Source organism: Triturus cristatus, chromosome 4_1 (assembly GCF_964204655.1).
Source record: "Triturus cristatus chromosome 4_1, aTriCri1.1, whole genome shotgun sequence".
Classification (NCBI taxonomy): domain Eukaryota; kingdom Metazoa; phylum Chordata; class Amphibia; order Caudata; family Salamandridae; genus Triturus; species Triturus cristatus.
Window position 1 is genome coordinate 401647005 of NC_140585.1, and position 17995 is coordinate 401664999.

A 17995-nucleotide genomic window follows, 5' to 3' on the forward strand; every position below is an offset into this window, starting at 1 on the left:
TCCGGCTGTCGGTGCAGGCTTCAGCCTTCCTCTGTGTGACAGAAGGATAGCATTGGGATTAGTTTTGCTTTAATTGCTGCCAGAATTGGTTTCCAAGTTGGCGTGGGGAATTTACTGTGCAGTTTCTAAAAAGCAGTGATAAATGAGGCGAGGCTCCAGTGTGTTTAGATGAAGCCTGGGAGAGTGGCGCTCATGAAGCCACACCCCAAGATATTTGTAGCCGGGACTCTTTTCTACTAGACTGCCTCCCAGGTACCAATTGCCCTTCTTTTTGCGGCCATTTCCGAAGAGGACTATTAAAGTTTTGTCTAAATTAACTGTCATTCAGTTTGTTGCCCAGTAAACAGCCAATGTGTTAAGCAAGTTTAGAAGGTCAATAGGGGTTAAATTCATGAGGACTATATAGTCTCCATGTGACATCAGAGGTTGTTGTCCCAGTTTTAGCGGGTGTGACTTCGCCTCATCCAAAGCTTTGCTCAGATCTGAAATAAAGAGATTGAACAATGTTGGAGCAAGAACACAACCTTGTTTTAGACCTTGTCCTGTTGGTATTGATGGAGTATGTGGATTTTCCGGCATAAAACTCCAAGATCTGCATGTTATTTTCCATTTCACTGGGGAATCAGCATAATAGGTGCAATTAATCATACCTATTAAATTCTGAACTCTACAGTATCAGCATACCACAAGTGCCACACATATCACAGTGAAACCAAGGCTGTTGCAATCAAGACCACGGGTTAGTTATTTCTTCAGGGTATAATGTTCTGTGCTCCATGTTTAGGACAGCTTCCGGTTAATCTATGTCAGCCTCCTTATTGAATGTGGGTGCCCTGGAGGGAGACGATATTTTGTCTGCTCGAACCCTCATCACTGCCACATGTTATCTGGACATAAAAGACCCTGTCTATGCCTAAGTACCGGTATGCTACCAATCCTACTACTAACCCCAAATATTCTTATTTTTGTTCAGATTGGCCCACGTGCATAAGGCCCATATTGGCTGGAGAGTTAACTGAAATGGCTGATTATAATCGCATTTTCTAAATGTCTGTTAAGACATGTCTGGATTAAGACATATTTCCACTACATGCCAAAAAAACTTTGTAATTAAATGCAACTTGTGTCCCTCTGAACTTCCACATTTTTTCAGTTGTTTCGGTGGGGATGTTTTTAAATTGTTCACATGAGCAAGAGGGGTCAAAGCTTTTACAGGGTGTGTAAAACAGGCACTGTCTAAGTAATCGTTTCTGAATCTGTGTAGTAAGGTTTTAGTTCATTGCCCATATGTAATCTTGTTTGCCTGCTTTCTTCTCGTCGGGGACCATTCAGCAAACCACAGGATGTGGCACTAACAGATAATAAATTGTCTTCAATAAACTGGGCCAAAGGACTGTGTCTCTGACAGAGGGAGGGTGGAGAAGTGTAAGATAAATGTTAACAATGTGACTTTTGTCCTATATAACACACACTTCACATTACTACTGGGGAAATCTTCCAAAACAACAATAATTGAAAAGAAAGAGTTTCATGCCTATTAACCATGGACCTGCATACATTCCTGCACAGCTATCCTTGAGTTGAGGTGCACTAACAAAGATCATGGTTGGGATTAGGTGGATTTCAACATTTGGGTCACAGTAGAAGAGGTCAACAACAAGTTTCTTGAATACATGCTTGCTACACACCCACCAGAAAGAACCAGCCAACACAATTAAAGCAGGAACAGAGCATATGAACATACCCAGTCTCCTCCATAGGCCACAGTCCTCTGACTTGAATTGTTCTTCGCAAGCCGCGTAAACCATTTCATAACACTTTTCAAAATACCTGAAACACGTAGCTGGCAAACACTGGCCGCCATCCTATAAAATAATGTAATTTTTTAAGTTATTGTTCAGATGCAAAGCATGAAAAAAGCATTTTTCTTGAATAAGAGATTCATATAGATAACCATCAGGGGGTTTTAATGTAAGAGCAATGGAATACAACCGAAGAAAGGACAATTAGTAAGGGGAGTAAGGTGATTAGTGCTTTGATGTTAAAAGTATATTAGCGTTGGATTTTGAAGAACCTCATATAAGCATTCACAAGAGGCTCATGCTTGCGGTTTATCTCATTGTTCATTCATGCCAGTACAGGAGGACACTTCATCCTTGGGGAGAGTATATACAGAACAATGGCCTGCATTACTCACTCAGGGCCTCATTAATGTGTTTTTTTGCCGTAGGGCAGTGCAGCAGACCTTGCTGCTGCACTGCCCTACGGCAAAAAAAAAGGGCAGGAATGCACTGTATCTACTAGATATGGCGCATTCCTGTCCTTCTTCCCTGCGCTAGCGCACAATGGGCTGCTGTACACCAATTCAGGCCTCTTTGCAACATGGCGGAAGGGTGCCTGCGTTGCGGGATGATTATTTTTGTGCAGGAAGGGAAACCTTCCAGCACAAAAACAATCAAAGAGGCTTTTTCCTCTTTCTATGTGTGTTGCAAAATGCAGCACACATAGAAAGAGGAAAAATGAGGAGAAATAAAGATATTTCTCCTTGTTGTTGCTCCCTTACGCCTCCCCTGGGGAGGTGTACGTTTTTGGCACTGCCTCAGACTTTCGATTTCTCGTAAATCTGGGGCAGTTTCAAAAAGCCATGGATGTTGCTGGAAACGACCCCAGCAACACCCTTTCAATCAGTTTTCTGCGTAAAAGGGGCACATATTTATAAGGCCATGAAAAGCCACGTCACCGGAACGTCAAAAAAGTGATGTTCCGGCGGCACAATGGAGCCGGTAGGGCCTCATAAGTGGGGCCCTCAGTGTCTGAATGTGGCCTCGGATACAGTGTTTACAAATAATTTCACATTCGTGAATTGCTCAGGAATTTGTACAGGGATGGGATGGCATGCAAATCTCTCTCTAGGTATTACTTTAAAAAGTTAGCATTGGGGGAAACAGGTAGAGTTGGGGATGGTGTACGGTTTAACGTTCCTTAAAACAAAACTTTCAGGTCATTCCCCATTGCAAACCGTGAACTCTGAATCAGGAGGTAAAACCACCCACAGTAATACTGTGATCCTGCAGTAACAGTGCTTTTCTAGAGCGGTTTTACCACCCTACTCTCCTGCTATGCTATAAAAGAGTGTGCAAGTGTTTTGGTTACCACGGCGTTTCACCAAACAGTCTGTTCCTTGGAATTTTCATGGTGTCGCTTTAAAGCACTGCATGCGTGAGTACGCCTGAAAGTTTTTCTCTACTCCTGCTACATCTAAAATAATTAGTACTACTTAATCTTTTATTTTACACCATCCTCACTGTCACAGGCAGGACCCCCGCCCCTCTGATGGCTGGTGGCCTCTCACGCAAATGGAACTCCTACGACTTCCAAGGCTTTCTCGCGACCTTAGCCGATACCCGTCCAGCTATCATTACATCTGCCAACATCGACACGTTAGAAAGTGATATCGGTACCTGGCTAATGTCGGCTAGCGACCAATTCGCCCCCCTTACCAAGTTCCCCTGTACCAGACATCACAACTCCCACAGATGGTTCTCTGGCGAACTCAAGAAACACAAACTGAAGGTCCGCCAGCTGGAACGGACGTGGAGACGCAATTACTCTGCACCAGATAGACTGCAATACATGACAGCTCGCAGAGAATACAAAAACGCAATCCTTAGCCAAATCGGAACATTTCGCAATCAGAATCTCTTCTGCGGACAATAAATCAAAGGAGGTCTTCAAAATCATGAACGAACTCACTTCAGACGACAGAACTCTCCCGGGTCAGGTCCCCACCCAAGAGACCTGTGCTGCTCTTAACCTCTTTTTCATCGAGAAAATCAATAAAATTAAGGATTCCATCCCCTCCTTTCCTCAGATACTCTCCCCAGACTCTCCTTCAAATAACTCACCTACCTTCACTCACTTTCCCATCCTTAACCCCAACTCACTAGCTGAACTTGCATCCCGGGTAAAATCAGGCTCTCCGAACGACTGCTGTCCTCCTTCGGTCCTACGGGATGTCTGTCTCAAATTACCTGACTGCATTCTACCTCCACTGAATGGTTCTCTCAGCACCGGTATTGTCCCCAGATCCTTCAAGGATGACATTCTAGTGCCTCTCCTGAAGAAACCTGGCATGGACCCGGAGGAACTCTCTAACTACCGTCCCATATCGCTGTTGCCCTACTTTTCCAAATTAATGGAGGCTCACGTCACCCGCTGTCTTTCCAACTTCATCGAGGCCTCCTGCTACCTGGAGCCTAATCAGGCCGGCTTTAGGTCAGCCCATTCCACCGAGGCTGTTATTCTAGCAGTCCTGGACTCGCTGAGGAGGAACGCTGATACGGGGATCCCCCAGGCCCTCGTACTCCTGGATCTGTCGGCCGCGTTCGACACGGTTGACCACAACATCCTTCTTCACCGTGTCGAGCGGGCAGGCATCAAGGGTCCCGCCCTCAAATGGACTCAATCTTTCCTGACCAGCAGGACACAGGCCGTCCGCCTGGGCCCCTACACAGCGTATAAAACCAACACGACCTGTGGAGTCCCTCAGGGTTCTTCCCTGTCTCCCCTATTATTCAACCTTTACCTCCGTCCCTTGATTCACTCGCTTCTGAGCTGGGATATCACAGTGTACAATTACGCTGATGACTTACAGATCATCTTTCCACTCAACTCCTTGGATGCTGTTAACAACTTCCACTCTGTCATGTTACACATCCAGGAGTGGATGGACCATAACCAGTTAAAATTAAATCCTGGTAAAACTGAGCTCCTTCTTCCCGGCTCCAGCCCCTCTCACTGGGGCCCGCAGTTCTGGCCCAATAAACTAGTCCCCCCCGCCCGGTTCCTGCGAAATCAGTAAAAAGTCTTGGTGTGACCATCGATACCGAACTCTCCCTCAGATCTCATGTGGGCACTGTGATCTCCTCATGTACATTCCAGCTTCGCAAAATCCGTAAAGTCAGCCATCTACTACTACCAGCCGCTCTGGTTCAGGTCATCATCTCCCTGGTACTCTCCCGCCTGGACTTTTCTAACTCCCTGTACCACAGACTCCCCAAATCATTGCTGCATCGCCTTCAGGTTGTACAGAACCAAGCAGCCCGTCTCATCTACAAAACTCCCAAATGGCAGTCGGCCAAACCTCTGCTACACAAATTGCACTGGCTACCTATAGAACAAAGGGCGGCTTTTAAGTTGGGCTGCCTCACGTTCAAATCCCTCTACTGTTCTAGTCCTGCTTTCCTGACAATACTCATTAATCCATACCGCCCAACGCGCATCCTTCGTTCAGCTCTCCTTAATCTGCCCCAAAACTAAAACTAAAAAATTCGGCGACTGTCGGTTTGCCTACCTTGCCCCCACATTTTGGAATCTTCTTCCCCTGTCCATCAAATCTAGCAGCTCTCTTCTTCACTTCAGGAAAATGCTCAAAACCTTCCTTTTTCCCTCACTTGGCTAATCTCTGCTTCTCTTGACCCCTGATTCACCTCTGTTTTACAGCGCCAGGAAACCCATGGTGTCAGCGCGCTTTACAAATTCCACCTAACATAACATACACTTTGTTTGCTGTTTGTGATATTTCTTAATTATTTGTCTGTTAATTTAAAGGGCTGACTAGTCCCTCAGCACCAGTGCTTCCAAGATATCAGACATTTGGGTACTACTTTAAAATATGAAGTACAAATGGGAGCTGATTACAAGAGACACATTAATCATGATGGGACCCGAGTTACCTTACGCACTTGAATTACAATTAACACTGGAACACCACAAATTCTAAGTTGCTCGCCCAGACTTTTAACCTGCTCAAAGCAAGCGAAATGTCTGGGTGCATGGAATTTGGGGAAACGATGGAATTAATACAATAACACCAATCCTCCAATAATTTCTCATTGCCCTATAGTTAGGTGTAATTCCTTTCCTGAATTACCAGTGCCTGCAGCATTGGTAATTCCAGGGCATGATGGAGGATTCCGAGCTGAATACCAGACAACTCGTAATTGGCCCAACAAAGGCAGAAATAGGATGACCGTGAAATTTTTAAAGCAGCCCATTAAATGAGAGTAGTTTTGCTTGGCTTTCTTTTTGAACAAGTAATTATTAAAGTGTTTTGATTTGTCGGATTTGATAAACCAATTATGTATGTATTTCAGTTTTGATGGGTGGTGACGTTGATTGATTCTGATGCTGGTTACATCTTTTTACCGGCTTTAATAAGATTGCGCATGTTGGCTGGCTTAATTTATTTGGATTTGGAGAGGTTGGTTTCATGTTTGGTCAATGGACAATGTGGCTAAGTGTACACAGGGCCAAGCGCCAAGTTCTCTGTCTCTGAATTGTTATTTACTTTGCCCTTTGTGTTTCATAAACCCTACAGTGAGTTGGGGGAAAGTGGTTGACAGAGGGAGAGAGGTATGGAAAAATAAAGAGAGAGACAGAGACAGAGAGACATTCATAAAGGGCCTCCGCACTAATGGCGGCAGCCCCCACTGGATGGTGGAGATTCTGCCCCGAGTGCAGAGACTCCCCCACAACTGCGGGGCCTCCCGAGAGGTGTCCCGGATCTGGAGGGCCGTCGGGAAGATTAAGCCCCAGGATCCGGAGGCTGTCGCCATGGCCGCTGCACCACTGCGCCACACCTCTTCCACCTAAGTATATACCCTTTTGGATCACCCTCAGTCCAGTGTAGGAATAATTGTGGTTTTCCACTTTCTTCAGCAGGGCCAGTTTGATGTATGTTTTCTGCATTTTGTTTTGCTTTCTGGTCAGTAAGTGCATTTCTGTTCAGGATGATGGTCTGCTCTAAACAGATCCAATAGTTGCAGGACCTCCCTAGCTCTGACTTAGATCATGCAATACGCTAGTATCTGCCTCAAGACTGCCTTTTCTGTCGGGTGTTTAAAAGTAGTTGCCCCAGACAGTAATTTGTTATCACTTTGTAAACAAGTGTGTTGAATGTGTCCTGCAGGGTTCATTGCTCAACTGAAGGCTCTGATTTTATCTCATTGTAATGTGTTGTGGTTTAGATTTCAATGATTGTTTCCTTGTTTGTTTGTGCATATTGTGTTTCAGGATACGCTTTATTTGTAAAATGGGACAGTATTACACTAACATACTTGCCAATACCCTATACTCGGTCTGTGGCATCTTTCCAATGCGTAAAGAGAGGAATAGGATCACCTTATAACCTCATATGAAGTGTTAGAGGCTACTGGCACACTTAACACACAAAATACCTACGCTTCAGATGGCCCCCAGCAGGATGGTATCAGCTCTACAGAGAATCAGTGGCAAATCAAATGTTTCAAGTCTACGAGGAAGCCTTAAAGGAAGGTATCCTACCTTGATCAAGGACAGAGGATTTAATAATAGTTCTGTTAAACCAGCATGGGACCCCTTAGATTACAGAACATACTGACATATCCATGCTTTATGCGGACAATAAAATCTTAGGAAAGATACTAGCAACCAGACAGACTTAACACAATAATTAAACATTTGGTATGTAGGGACCAATGTGGATGCATATCTGGCAGAACAGAGCTTAGTATTAGTCGCTCACCACACGTGAAGGGCTACACCACATTGAAAGGTAACGAAAAGGCACTAGTGTTGTTGACACGGAAAAGGACTTTGACAAAGTGTCATGGCAAAATCTGTGTGCAGTGGTGGAGGCTATGCATTTTGGGCCAATGTTAAAAAAAATTGTCCTGCCAATATATATAAGACCATCATGACTAACAGCGTAATATTGTAGGACTGGGAATTAGAAAGGGCCACGAGACAAGGGTGTCCGTTGTCGCCATTTTAATGTGCCCTGGCAATGGAATCCCCAGCCTGTCAACTGCATAACACCCTTAAAAACTGGGAAATAGCAGTGAACAACTGTAAACATACGGTGTCATTGTATGCAGATGATCTCCTAGTCAACCTGTCACGACTCCGAATCTGCAGTGGTGTTGATGCAGGCAGTGGAACACTTCAGCGACCCGATGGGACTATGCATAAACAGGCAGAAGTCACTGATGGAAACTGGGCTCTTACTGGCTAACAGTAAAGGTAACGCTGCCGCACTCAGATATCCCATGGGAGCAAGACTGCTACAAATACCTGAGAATCATGGTTACGCACTCGGGCCTAAATTCACAAAGAGCCTCAGCACTCGTGGTGGAGGCCCGCAGTCATGGTGGAGGGATGCACTCGTGGCGGGAACCTGAACTACAGTATCTCATTGAGGAGGTCCAGCCACGAGTGAAGAGGTCCCGCCACGATTGCGCAGGCCCTTTGCGAATCGGGCCCACTGGTAAAATGAACTGGACACTGACAGCCTGACTCATGATATCAATACATCAAGAGACTTTGACAGCATGGCCACTTGCAGGAAGAATACGATATCTAAAATGTAATGCTCCACAGGTATTTATATTGTTTCAGTGCTGCATGTTCCCAATTTCACGTTAGGCCTTTAAACTGCTTAGGACAGCGTTTAATGTACTTGGTCGGGGGGCAAAAAGTAGAGTCAAAATTGAGAATACAATGCAGATGTGAAGAAGGGAGCTTATGGGTCCCAGGCAGCACAGCTGCAGTTCACAGGCTGGTTCAGAGATGAAAATACCATACACAGTAACCTACTGGAAGTGATTACTTCATGCCTGTCCTCTTTGAAACAGTCAAAACAAGGGAAAAAACACCATGCTTGATGTTCCAGGTCTTGAAGAAGTTCCTGACCCAAAGTGGGAAGACACTCCCCTTTGCGCAGCAATGACTACTCTGGAGGATTCCAAAACTTACACTGTTTGATAGGAGACTGGGAATGATGAGAGTGGAAACAGCAGGATGCATGACAGTGGCGGACCGGGACAACACTGGGGAACTGTTGTCATTGGGAGATTCTGTTGAGGTCTTTCACCTGGTGACAGCAGAATTCCTACAATATCATGCCATATGCAGAATGGCAGACCAGCGTCAGGGTATGTTACATGAGCTGCTGGACACCTCACATCTTAGAGCTGATAATTAGCAAGGACCAAGGCAGGGGAACACACCTGATGGTAATTATCCATCACCTTGTATACCCACCAGACTCAGGACCACCTTGAATACGGAAGATATGAGATATTATACTACAATTATTTGCTGTAGGCTGAATTTAAAACAAGCCCACAGTGCACTTTTATTCTTCTCAAAGATTCGAGTTCCAGTGTATATTCAAACCCAGAAATAACAACGAGTCAGAGCACTCCAGACCGCTCTAACATCACAGTACATCTCCTAAAAAAACACCCCTACCAGTGCTGTGCAGCGCCAGGAACTCTGCTCTTTGGTGATAGGCATTTTAAGTTACTGCGCAGCTTTCAGGGGGTGTTTGGTAAGCTTCTTCCTCTCAGGGATAGCACTTCTCTTTAAAAACATTACACAGCGAAAAGAAACGCTCGAGCGCGCGAAACAAGATGGCCGCCGCGTAGAGAGCTCCGGCGCTTTTTCGCCCGTTTTTCGATCTACAACGACGATTCCTGTCAGTTTTGCGGCGCAAATGAGGTCGCTTAACTTGTAGGGTCCATACCTGTGGAGTGCTGTGGTTTTCTTGGGGATTTGGATGGTGTTGGAGGCGTTTCTTGGTATCCAGCCTCTGCTTCCAGCTCTGCCTTCAGGTATTCCCAGCTTTGTATGTCAGGGGGCGGAGCAATCCTTCAGGAAAGGGCCTGGCTTGGGCCTAGCCACTCCCATAGCCCATTATAGCTGCTGCACCAGCTCTACTAAGGATTTTCTCACTGCTGCAGTATTTTTTCTTTCCTTTTCTTGCTCTTTTGCTGTTATTTTTGCAATTCCTTTATTTTATTTTATTTTTTATTATTATTATTCTGCTTTTGATATTATTACTATTTTACAGAACAAGGGAACCCAAAGGAATTAAGACAGGGACCTTGGGCAATTTCATGTTATAGAGAACAGTGGTCCCTATTCAGGAGGAATACAGTGTGATAGGTAACCATACACTTAGAATAGAATGTATGTCTTTTGTCCAGCCGGGTAAGAATTTATTTTCATAGTATTTTTCAAAAGTAGTATCAAATAAAACATTCAAATGACAAGTGGGCACAGCCGTGACCAACAGAACACAAGACAGAACAATGAACACAGAATTGGCCAAAAGGCAAGCCAAAATGGGTCTGTACAGTTGTTCTCAGTATAGACAGACACAAATTAATCATTTAACACCATTGCACAATGTGTTATAGCTTGACTCTAGTGCATAGGGTGTTTGTGACTTAAGTGCTTGGAGTTGCGTGAACAAATTCAATCCACATTGTTCACGCAACTCCAAGCACTTAAGTCACAAACGTTATGCTGAAAACATGCCTAGTATTGTGTCAAATGTGGTTAAAATTCTTCCTTTCCATTTTTTATCCCCCTTTTTCTCCCCTTGCTCCTTTTTTGTATGTAAAGAATTGTAAAAAAGGTGTGATACATTATCAAGACAGCAGTGCATTATTTGTTTGTCCTGAAGATGATGCCCTATATTTAATGTGGTACAAAAGGTGGTGGTGATGGACGGAGCATCAGAATCAATCAAACACTCACACCCAGTCAACAGATCTGGGTTTGATCCATCACCGTTCTTTAGCCCACTCTGCCACCCCAGTTCAGACATGGCCATATGCAAATCAGTCTGACCCTGTGCCTCATGGGAACAGTCCAGCCCGAACTGCCAAGCCATGCCTTTCCTGGACCGGAAACAAGCTTCCTAGGACCGGTTTCTGGCATTTCAGCCGTCTTCAGCCAGGCTTGCTTGAATCCAGTGGCAAAGTGAGCAAGGGACTCACGTCTGAGCATACCCTGCCAACTTATGGCGAACAAAGCGGTACAAAAGGTGGTGGTGATGGACGGAGCATCAGAACCAATCAAACACTCACACCCAGTCAACAGATCTGGGTTTGATCCATCACCGTTCTTTAGCCCACTCTGCCACCCCAGTTCAGACATGGCCATGTGCAAATCAGTCTGACCCTGTGCCTCATGGGAACAGTCCAGCCCGAACTGCCAAGCCATGCCTTTCCTGGACCGGAAACAAGCTTCCTAGGACCGGTTTCTGGCATTTCAGCCGTCTTCAGCCAGGCTTGCTTGAATCCAGTGGCAAAGTGAGCAAGGGACTCACGTCTGAGCAATGGCTTGGCAGTTCGGGCTGGACTGTTCCCATGAGGCACAGGGTCAGACTGATTTGCATATGGCCATGTCTGAACTGGGGTGGCAGAGTGGGCTAAAGAACGGTGATGGATCAAACCCAGATCTGTTGACTGGGTGTGAGTGTCTGATTGGTTCTGATGCTCCGTCCATCACCACCCCCTTTTGTACCGAATTTGTTCGCCATAAGTTGGCAGGGTATGCTCAGACGTGAGTCCCTTGCTCACTTTGCCACTGGATTCAAGCAAGCCTGGCTGAAGACGGCTGAAATGCCAGAAACCGGTCCTAGGAAGCTTGTTTCCGGTCGAGGGAAGGCATGGCTTGGCAGTTCGGGCTGGACTGTTCCCATGAGGCACAGGGTCAGACTGATTTGCATATGGCCATGTCTGAACTGGGGTGGCAGAGTGGGCTAAAGAACGGTGATGGATCAAACCCAGATCTGTTGACTTGGTGTGAGTGTCTGATTGGTTCTGATGCTCCGTCCATCACCACCCCCTTTTGTACCGCTTTGTTCGCCATAAGTTGGCAGGGTATGCTCAGACGTGAGTCCCTTGCTCACTTTGCCACTGGATTCAAGCAAGCCTGGCTGAAGACGGCTGAAATGCCAGAAACCGGTCCTAGGAAGCTTGTTTCCGGTCCAGGGAAGGCATGGCTTGGCAGTTCGGGCTGGACTGTTCCCATGAGGCACAGGGTCAGACTGATTTGCATATGGCCATGTCTGAACTGGGGTGGCAGAGTGGGCTAAAGAACGGTGATGGATCAAACCCAGATCTGTTGACTGGGTGTGAGTGTCTGATTGGTTCTGATGCTCCGTCCATCACCACCCCCTTTTGTACCGCTTTGTTCGCCATAAGTTGGCAGGGTATGCTCAGACGTGAGTCCCTTGCTCACTTTGCCACTGGATTCAAGCAAGCCTGGCTGAAGACGGCTGAAATGCCAGAAACCGGTCCTAGGAAGCTTGTTTCCGGTCCAGGGAAGGCATGGCTTGGCAGTTCGGGCTGGACTGTTCCCATGAGGCACAGGGTCAGACTGATTTGCATATGGCCATGTCTGAACTGGGGTGGCAGAGTGGGCTAAAGAACGGTGATGGATCAAACCCAGATCTGTTGACTGGGTGTGAGTGTCTGATTGGTTCTGATGCTCCGTCCATCACCACCCCCTTTTGTACCGCTTTGTTCGCCATAAGTTGGCAGGGTATGCTCAGACGTGAGTCCCTTGCTCACTTTGCCACTGGATTCAAGCAAGCCTGGCTGAAGACGGCTGAAATGCCAGAAACCGGTCCTAGGAAGCTTGTTTCCGGTCCAGGGAAGGCATGGCTTGGCAGTTCGGGCTGGACTATTCCCATGAGGCACAGGGTCAGACTGATTTGCATATGGCCATGTCTGAACTGGGGTGGCAGAGTGGGCTAAAGAACGGTGATGGATCAAACCCAGATCTGTTGACTGGGTGTGAGTGTCTGATTGGTTCTGATGCTCCGTCCATCACCACCCCCTTTTGTACCGCTTTGTTCGCCATAAGTTGACAGGGTATGCTCAGACGTGAGTCCCTTGCTCACTTTGCCACTGGATTAAAGCAAGCCTGGCTGAAGACGGCTGAAATGCCAGAAACCGGTCCTAGGAAGCTTGTTTCCGGTCCAGGGAAGGCATGGCTTGGCAGTTCGGGCTGGACTGTTCCCATGAGGCACAGGGTCAGACTGATTTGCATATGGCCATGTCTGAACTGGGGTGGCAGAGTGGGCTAAAGAACGGTGATGGATCAAACCCAGATCTGTTGACTGGGTGTGAGTGTCTGATTGGTTCTGATGCTCCGTCCATCACCACCCCCTTTTGTACCGCTTTGTTCGCCATAAGTTGGCAGGGTATGCTCAGACATGAGTCCCTTGCTCACTTTGCCACTGGATTCAAGCAAGCCTGGCTGAAGACGGCTGAAATGCCAGAAACCGGTCCTAGGAAGCTTGTTTCCGGTCCAGGGAAGGCATGGCTTGGCAGTTCGGGCTGGACTGTTCCCATGAGGCACAGGGTCAGACTGATTTGCATATGGCCATGTCTGAACTGGGGTGGCAGAGTGGGCTAAAGAACGGTGATGGATCAAACCCAGATCTGTTGACTGGGTGTGAGTGTCTGATTGGTTCTGATGCTCCGTCCATCACCACCCCCTTTTGTATCGCTATATTTAATGTGGCATCGAAACGTCGTCGACACCCAAACACCCTATGCACTAGACTCAAGCTATAACACATTGTGCAATGATGTTAAATGATTAATTTGTGTCTGTCTACACTGAGAACAACTGTACAGACCCATTTTGGCTTGCCTTTTGGCCAATTCTGTGTTCATTGTTCTGTCTTGTGTTCTGTTGGTCACGGCTGTGCCCACTTGTCATTTGAATGTTTTATTTGATACTACTTTTGAAAAATACTATGAAAATAAATTCTTGTCTGGCTGGACAAAAGACATACATTCTATTCTAAGTGTATGGTTATCTATCACACTGTATTCCTCCTGAATAGGGACCAATTTGATATTATTACAACATGGATAATAAAAATATTCATCCTAAAAGGAAGCAGCAGGTTTCACCTCCGCCAATTAAATCAAAGGCGGTAGAGTCAGTAGAACCTTCATTATCCTTAATTTTAGAGGAAATTCAGGCGCTCCGTGTCAACACAGATTCTATTGCCTCAGAGATTAAAAATGTTCGAAAGGAAATGGCGAGTCTGTCAATGAAAATCTCTGATAATGCAATTAAAATACAAGATAATAAGGCTAAGCTTGAGACTTTCACTCCTCTTGTAGCGAAAATATCACCTTTGTCTTCCCGACTTCTTGAGATGGAAAATCGTAATAGACAATACAACTTACGCATTTTTAATTTACCAGAGGATGTGGAAGGTGGTAACTGTAGATCGTATTTGGAAAATCTGATTCCTGGCCTTCTACAAATTAAATTTCCAGAAAAATTTGAGATTGACAAGGCCCATAGAATTCCTTCACATCGCAATCCTCAACATACCAAACCTCGTCAAATGATTTTCAAAGTCCTCAGGCATCATCATTTGGTTTTGATTCGAAAGGCAGCACGAGAGATTCCTTTCTTGATGGTCAATGGGAATAACATTTTTATTCATCAAGACTTTGCTAAGGAAACAGTTTCCATTCGCAAGGAATTTACTGCTCTTCGCCCTCAACTGCGAAGTCTTGGGTTCAAATATGGTCTTTTTGTCCCTTCAACAATGCGTATCTGGAAGGACAATCTTTCTAAATCTTTTCAGCGTCCTGACGACTTGCATCAGTTTTTGGATCAGCGTTCACAGCATTCCATGGATACTCATGACTACTTGATTATAGCTAATTTACGTATTTTCTGACAGGTTAATGGTTTATTACTACATTGGGCTCCAACGGCTCGGTCATGCTTGTAAAGCGTATGTGCGTTTCAACCTTGATATTTTTGTACCCTGTTTGTCGTTCTCTCCTTCTTTTAATTTTTTCCTGTCTATTTACTAGTTCTGGAGCTACTATTTTCTCTTATTATTGTTCTTTTTCTTTTCTTTATTTCCTCTTCTTGATTTTTTTATTCTTTCACTCTTCATTATGGCTAATATCCACAATATTAAAGTTGTTTCGCTAAATGTTAAAGGTTTATGTCATCCAGTTAAGCGTACAAAAATTTTAGATTATTTAGGTAGTTGTAAGGCAGATATTTGTTTTGTTCAAGAGACTCATATAGATGATAAAATCTTAAATTATATGAAGAAGAAATGGGTAGATACTATTGTTTCATCACCTGCTATTGGAAAAAAAAATGGTGTGGCTATTTTCGTTGCAAAAAAATTGCATTGCCAAGTCTTAAGTAAAATTTCGGATGCGGAAGGCAGATATATTATTGCTAAAATTAAAATTCAAGATTCAGTCATATTTTTACTCAATGTTTATGGTCCTACTGCAGATGACCCTCATTTTCGGTCTAATATTACCACTGAGGTTCTAAAGTTGGGTAAAGTTCCTTTAATTGTTGGAGGTGACTTTAATGTTATTGCTGAACCCTTATTGGATAGAATATCTAGTACTAAATTTCGTCCTCCTAAGGTTTTTCATGCTTTTAAATCATTTATTCATACAACCAAGTTAGTTGACATTTGGCGTTTGCATTTTCCTACAGAAAAATGTTTTACATTTTTCTCTAATCCACATAATTCGCATTCTAGAATTGATTACTTCTTAATCTCCACGCAACTAGTCCAATCTGCAAAGTCTCCTAAGATTGGTAATATTGACGTCTCAGATCATGCCTTGATTTCTTTTGTTCTGAATTTAACTTCAACTTTTACCAACCAAACTAGATGGCGTATGAATACTGGAATTGTTCTTAATGAACATAATAAGCCCAAACTCTTAAATGCCATTCAAGATTACTTTTTACTCAACCCTGAAGGATCCACTTCTATGGTCAATAGATGGGACGCCTTTAAAGCTTACATTAGGGGTGTAACTATTTCTATTATGGCCTACGAAAATAAAACATTCAATGCACATATTAGAAGTTTGGAAAAGCAAATTGCGAAATTTGAAAGGCTTTTTATTTCGTCAAATGATCCCCAATTCAAAGTCAAACTACAAAAACTTCGATATGAATTTAACTCAATCCTTAGTACAAGAGCTGGCATCCAAATTTCTAATTCTAAGGCCAAATTCAGTTTTAATGCCAACAGATCTGGGAAACTTTTAGCTAATTATATACGTATAAAAAAAGATAGAACGCAAATTACCTCAATTCATGGCCCTAATGGTAAAATTGCAATATCTCATAATGATATTGTGAAGGAATTTTTGGATTTTTACTCTACTTTATATAATAAGCCTGATATTCATGATCCCTTCTTACTGGACTCTTTTTTAAATACATGTGATTTGCCCAAAATTTCACAATCGGATAGGCTTGGGCTAGATTTACCCATTACTGCAGATGAAATTTTAACTGCCATTAAATCCATTAAACAAAATAAATCCCCTGGCCCAGATGGTATCCCTGCTGAGTTTTATAAAGAGTTCCAGTCCCAACTTTTTTATTTTTTTTTATTTTTTTTTTTAAAAACCTTTATTTGTGCATATTAAAAGAACAAATACGGGCCTACAACCATCAGGCCGGCCACAAAACGGTTAAGCACTGAGACAAACATTACATCCCCTGTGCATCAATGGTCAAGATTAGCAACGATTCAGGAGTTATACACTGGAGAGATCCTTGACACCAGGGGAAGGAGAAGTGAAGGTTAATTTTAAGGTTTTCAAAATAATTTTATCGAGGAAAAAGTCAGTAGAGGATAGAACCAAGGAGATTCGAGTCCGCAAGATGGCTTCATCACACGGGAGAGCAGCAGCATCATTAAAAACGACCATAGAAAATCTCAGACAGTGAGGCGATGCAGTTATATAACAGGATAGTCACATGAGTAAATACGCACCCCTCCAAAGCCGCCCCCACTCAATCCACCCCACACCCGGACCCCGAATCGGAAACAAGGATAGCGCAGAGACATAGAAGAAAAAGGCCCATAGAACTAAAAAGAAACAGTAAATTACCCCCCCACCCTACACCAATGCGGAGGCTACGGCCTGCCCCCCCCCCCAGCATAGTGCCTGTACCCAGTCCCAACTTTTGCCTTATTTATTTCAACTTTTTACTTTTTTTGGTTCTTCAGGAACGATCTCAGGTTCTTTTACTGATGCTTTAATTATTGTACTTCCCAAACCAGATAAAGACCCCACTCTTGTTTCAAATTATCGCCCTATTTCTTTAATTATTCAAGACTGTAAATTGTATGCTAAAATACTTGCCTCTAGATTGTCCCCTGTATTAGATTCTATTATACATCTTGATCAATCCGGTTTTATGAAGAATAGATATTCTACAAATAACACAAGAACCTTATTACACGTTATTGAACAGAGTTCCACTTTAATTTCCCCCGCAGGAATTCTGGCTTTGGATGCAGAGAAAGCTTTCGATAAAATCCATTGGCAATTTTTATTTCAAACCTAATTATCATTTAATTTTGGTACTTCGTTGATTCGTATGATTTCTGCTCTGTATTATGCCCCTACTGCTCGTTTATTTATCAATGGCCAAGTGTCTAGTCAGTTTTCTCTTTTTAGAGGTACAAGACAAGGATGACCCCTCTCTCCACTTTTATTTTTAATTGGAATTGAACCTTTCCTTACTCATATCAGAAAATGTGTTAATATTAAAGGTATTAAGATTAAGGATGTTTATATCAAAACCTTAGCTTATGCTGATGATGTGCTGTTATTTATTAGCGATCCTATATCCTCAATGCCTTCCTTATTAGAAATTATTGCAAAATACTCCATGGTTTCTGGTTATAAACTTAACATTAATAAAACTGAATTTTTCCCCTTAAACATCTTCTGTACTCCTGATATGTTACCCATGACCGATATTATTTGGCAAAAAGATAAATTAAAATATCTTGGGGTTTTATTTTCGTCCTCCATAAAAGCAACATTAACATTAAATAGTAACTTTATTCTGAATTATTTCAAAGATAAAACGTCTAAATGGTCTTCACACCACCTCTCTTGGTGGGGTAGAATGGACTCCATTAAAATGACGATTGCTCCTAAAAAAATGTATACACTTGCTATGATTCCTATTCAATTTCCATTACAATTCTATAAAGATATTGATAGACTTCTCTCCAAATTTCTCTGGAACAATAAATCAATTCGTATTGGTTATAAAAAATTAAAAATACCCAAGTGTAATGCTGGATTTGGCTTTCCTGACTTTT

The 17995-nt window shown here is 43.6% G+C and overlaps 1 protein-coding gene across 2 annotated transcripts in view; it reads right to left on the reverse strand.

Moving 5' to 3' along the window:
- Positions 1–17995, reverse strand: part of LOC146855013 (bcl-2-interacting killer-like) — a 143305-nt gene that overhangs the window by 24670 nt on the left and 100640 nt on the right. For both annotated transcript variants that reach the window (XM_085652477.1, XM_085652478.1), the window contains one exon: positions 1745–1865. In XM_085652477.1, coding sequence (XP_085508603.1) covers positions 1745–1865 — 121 coding nt within the window. The remainder of the gene's footprint in view (positions 1–1744; positions 1866–17995) is intronic.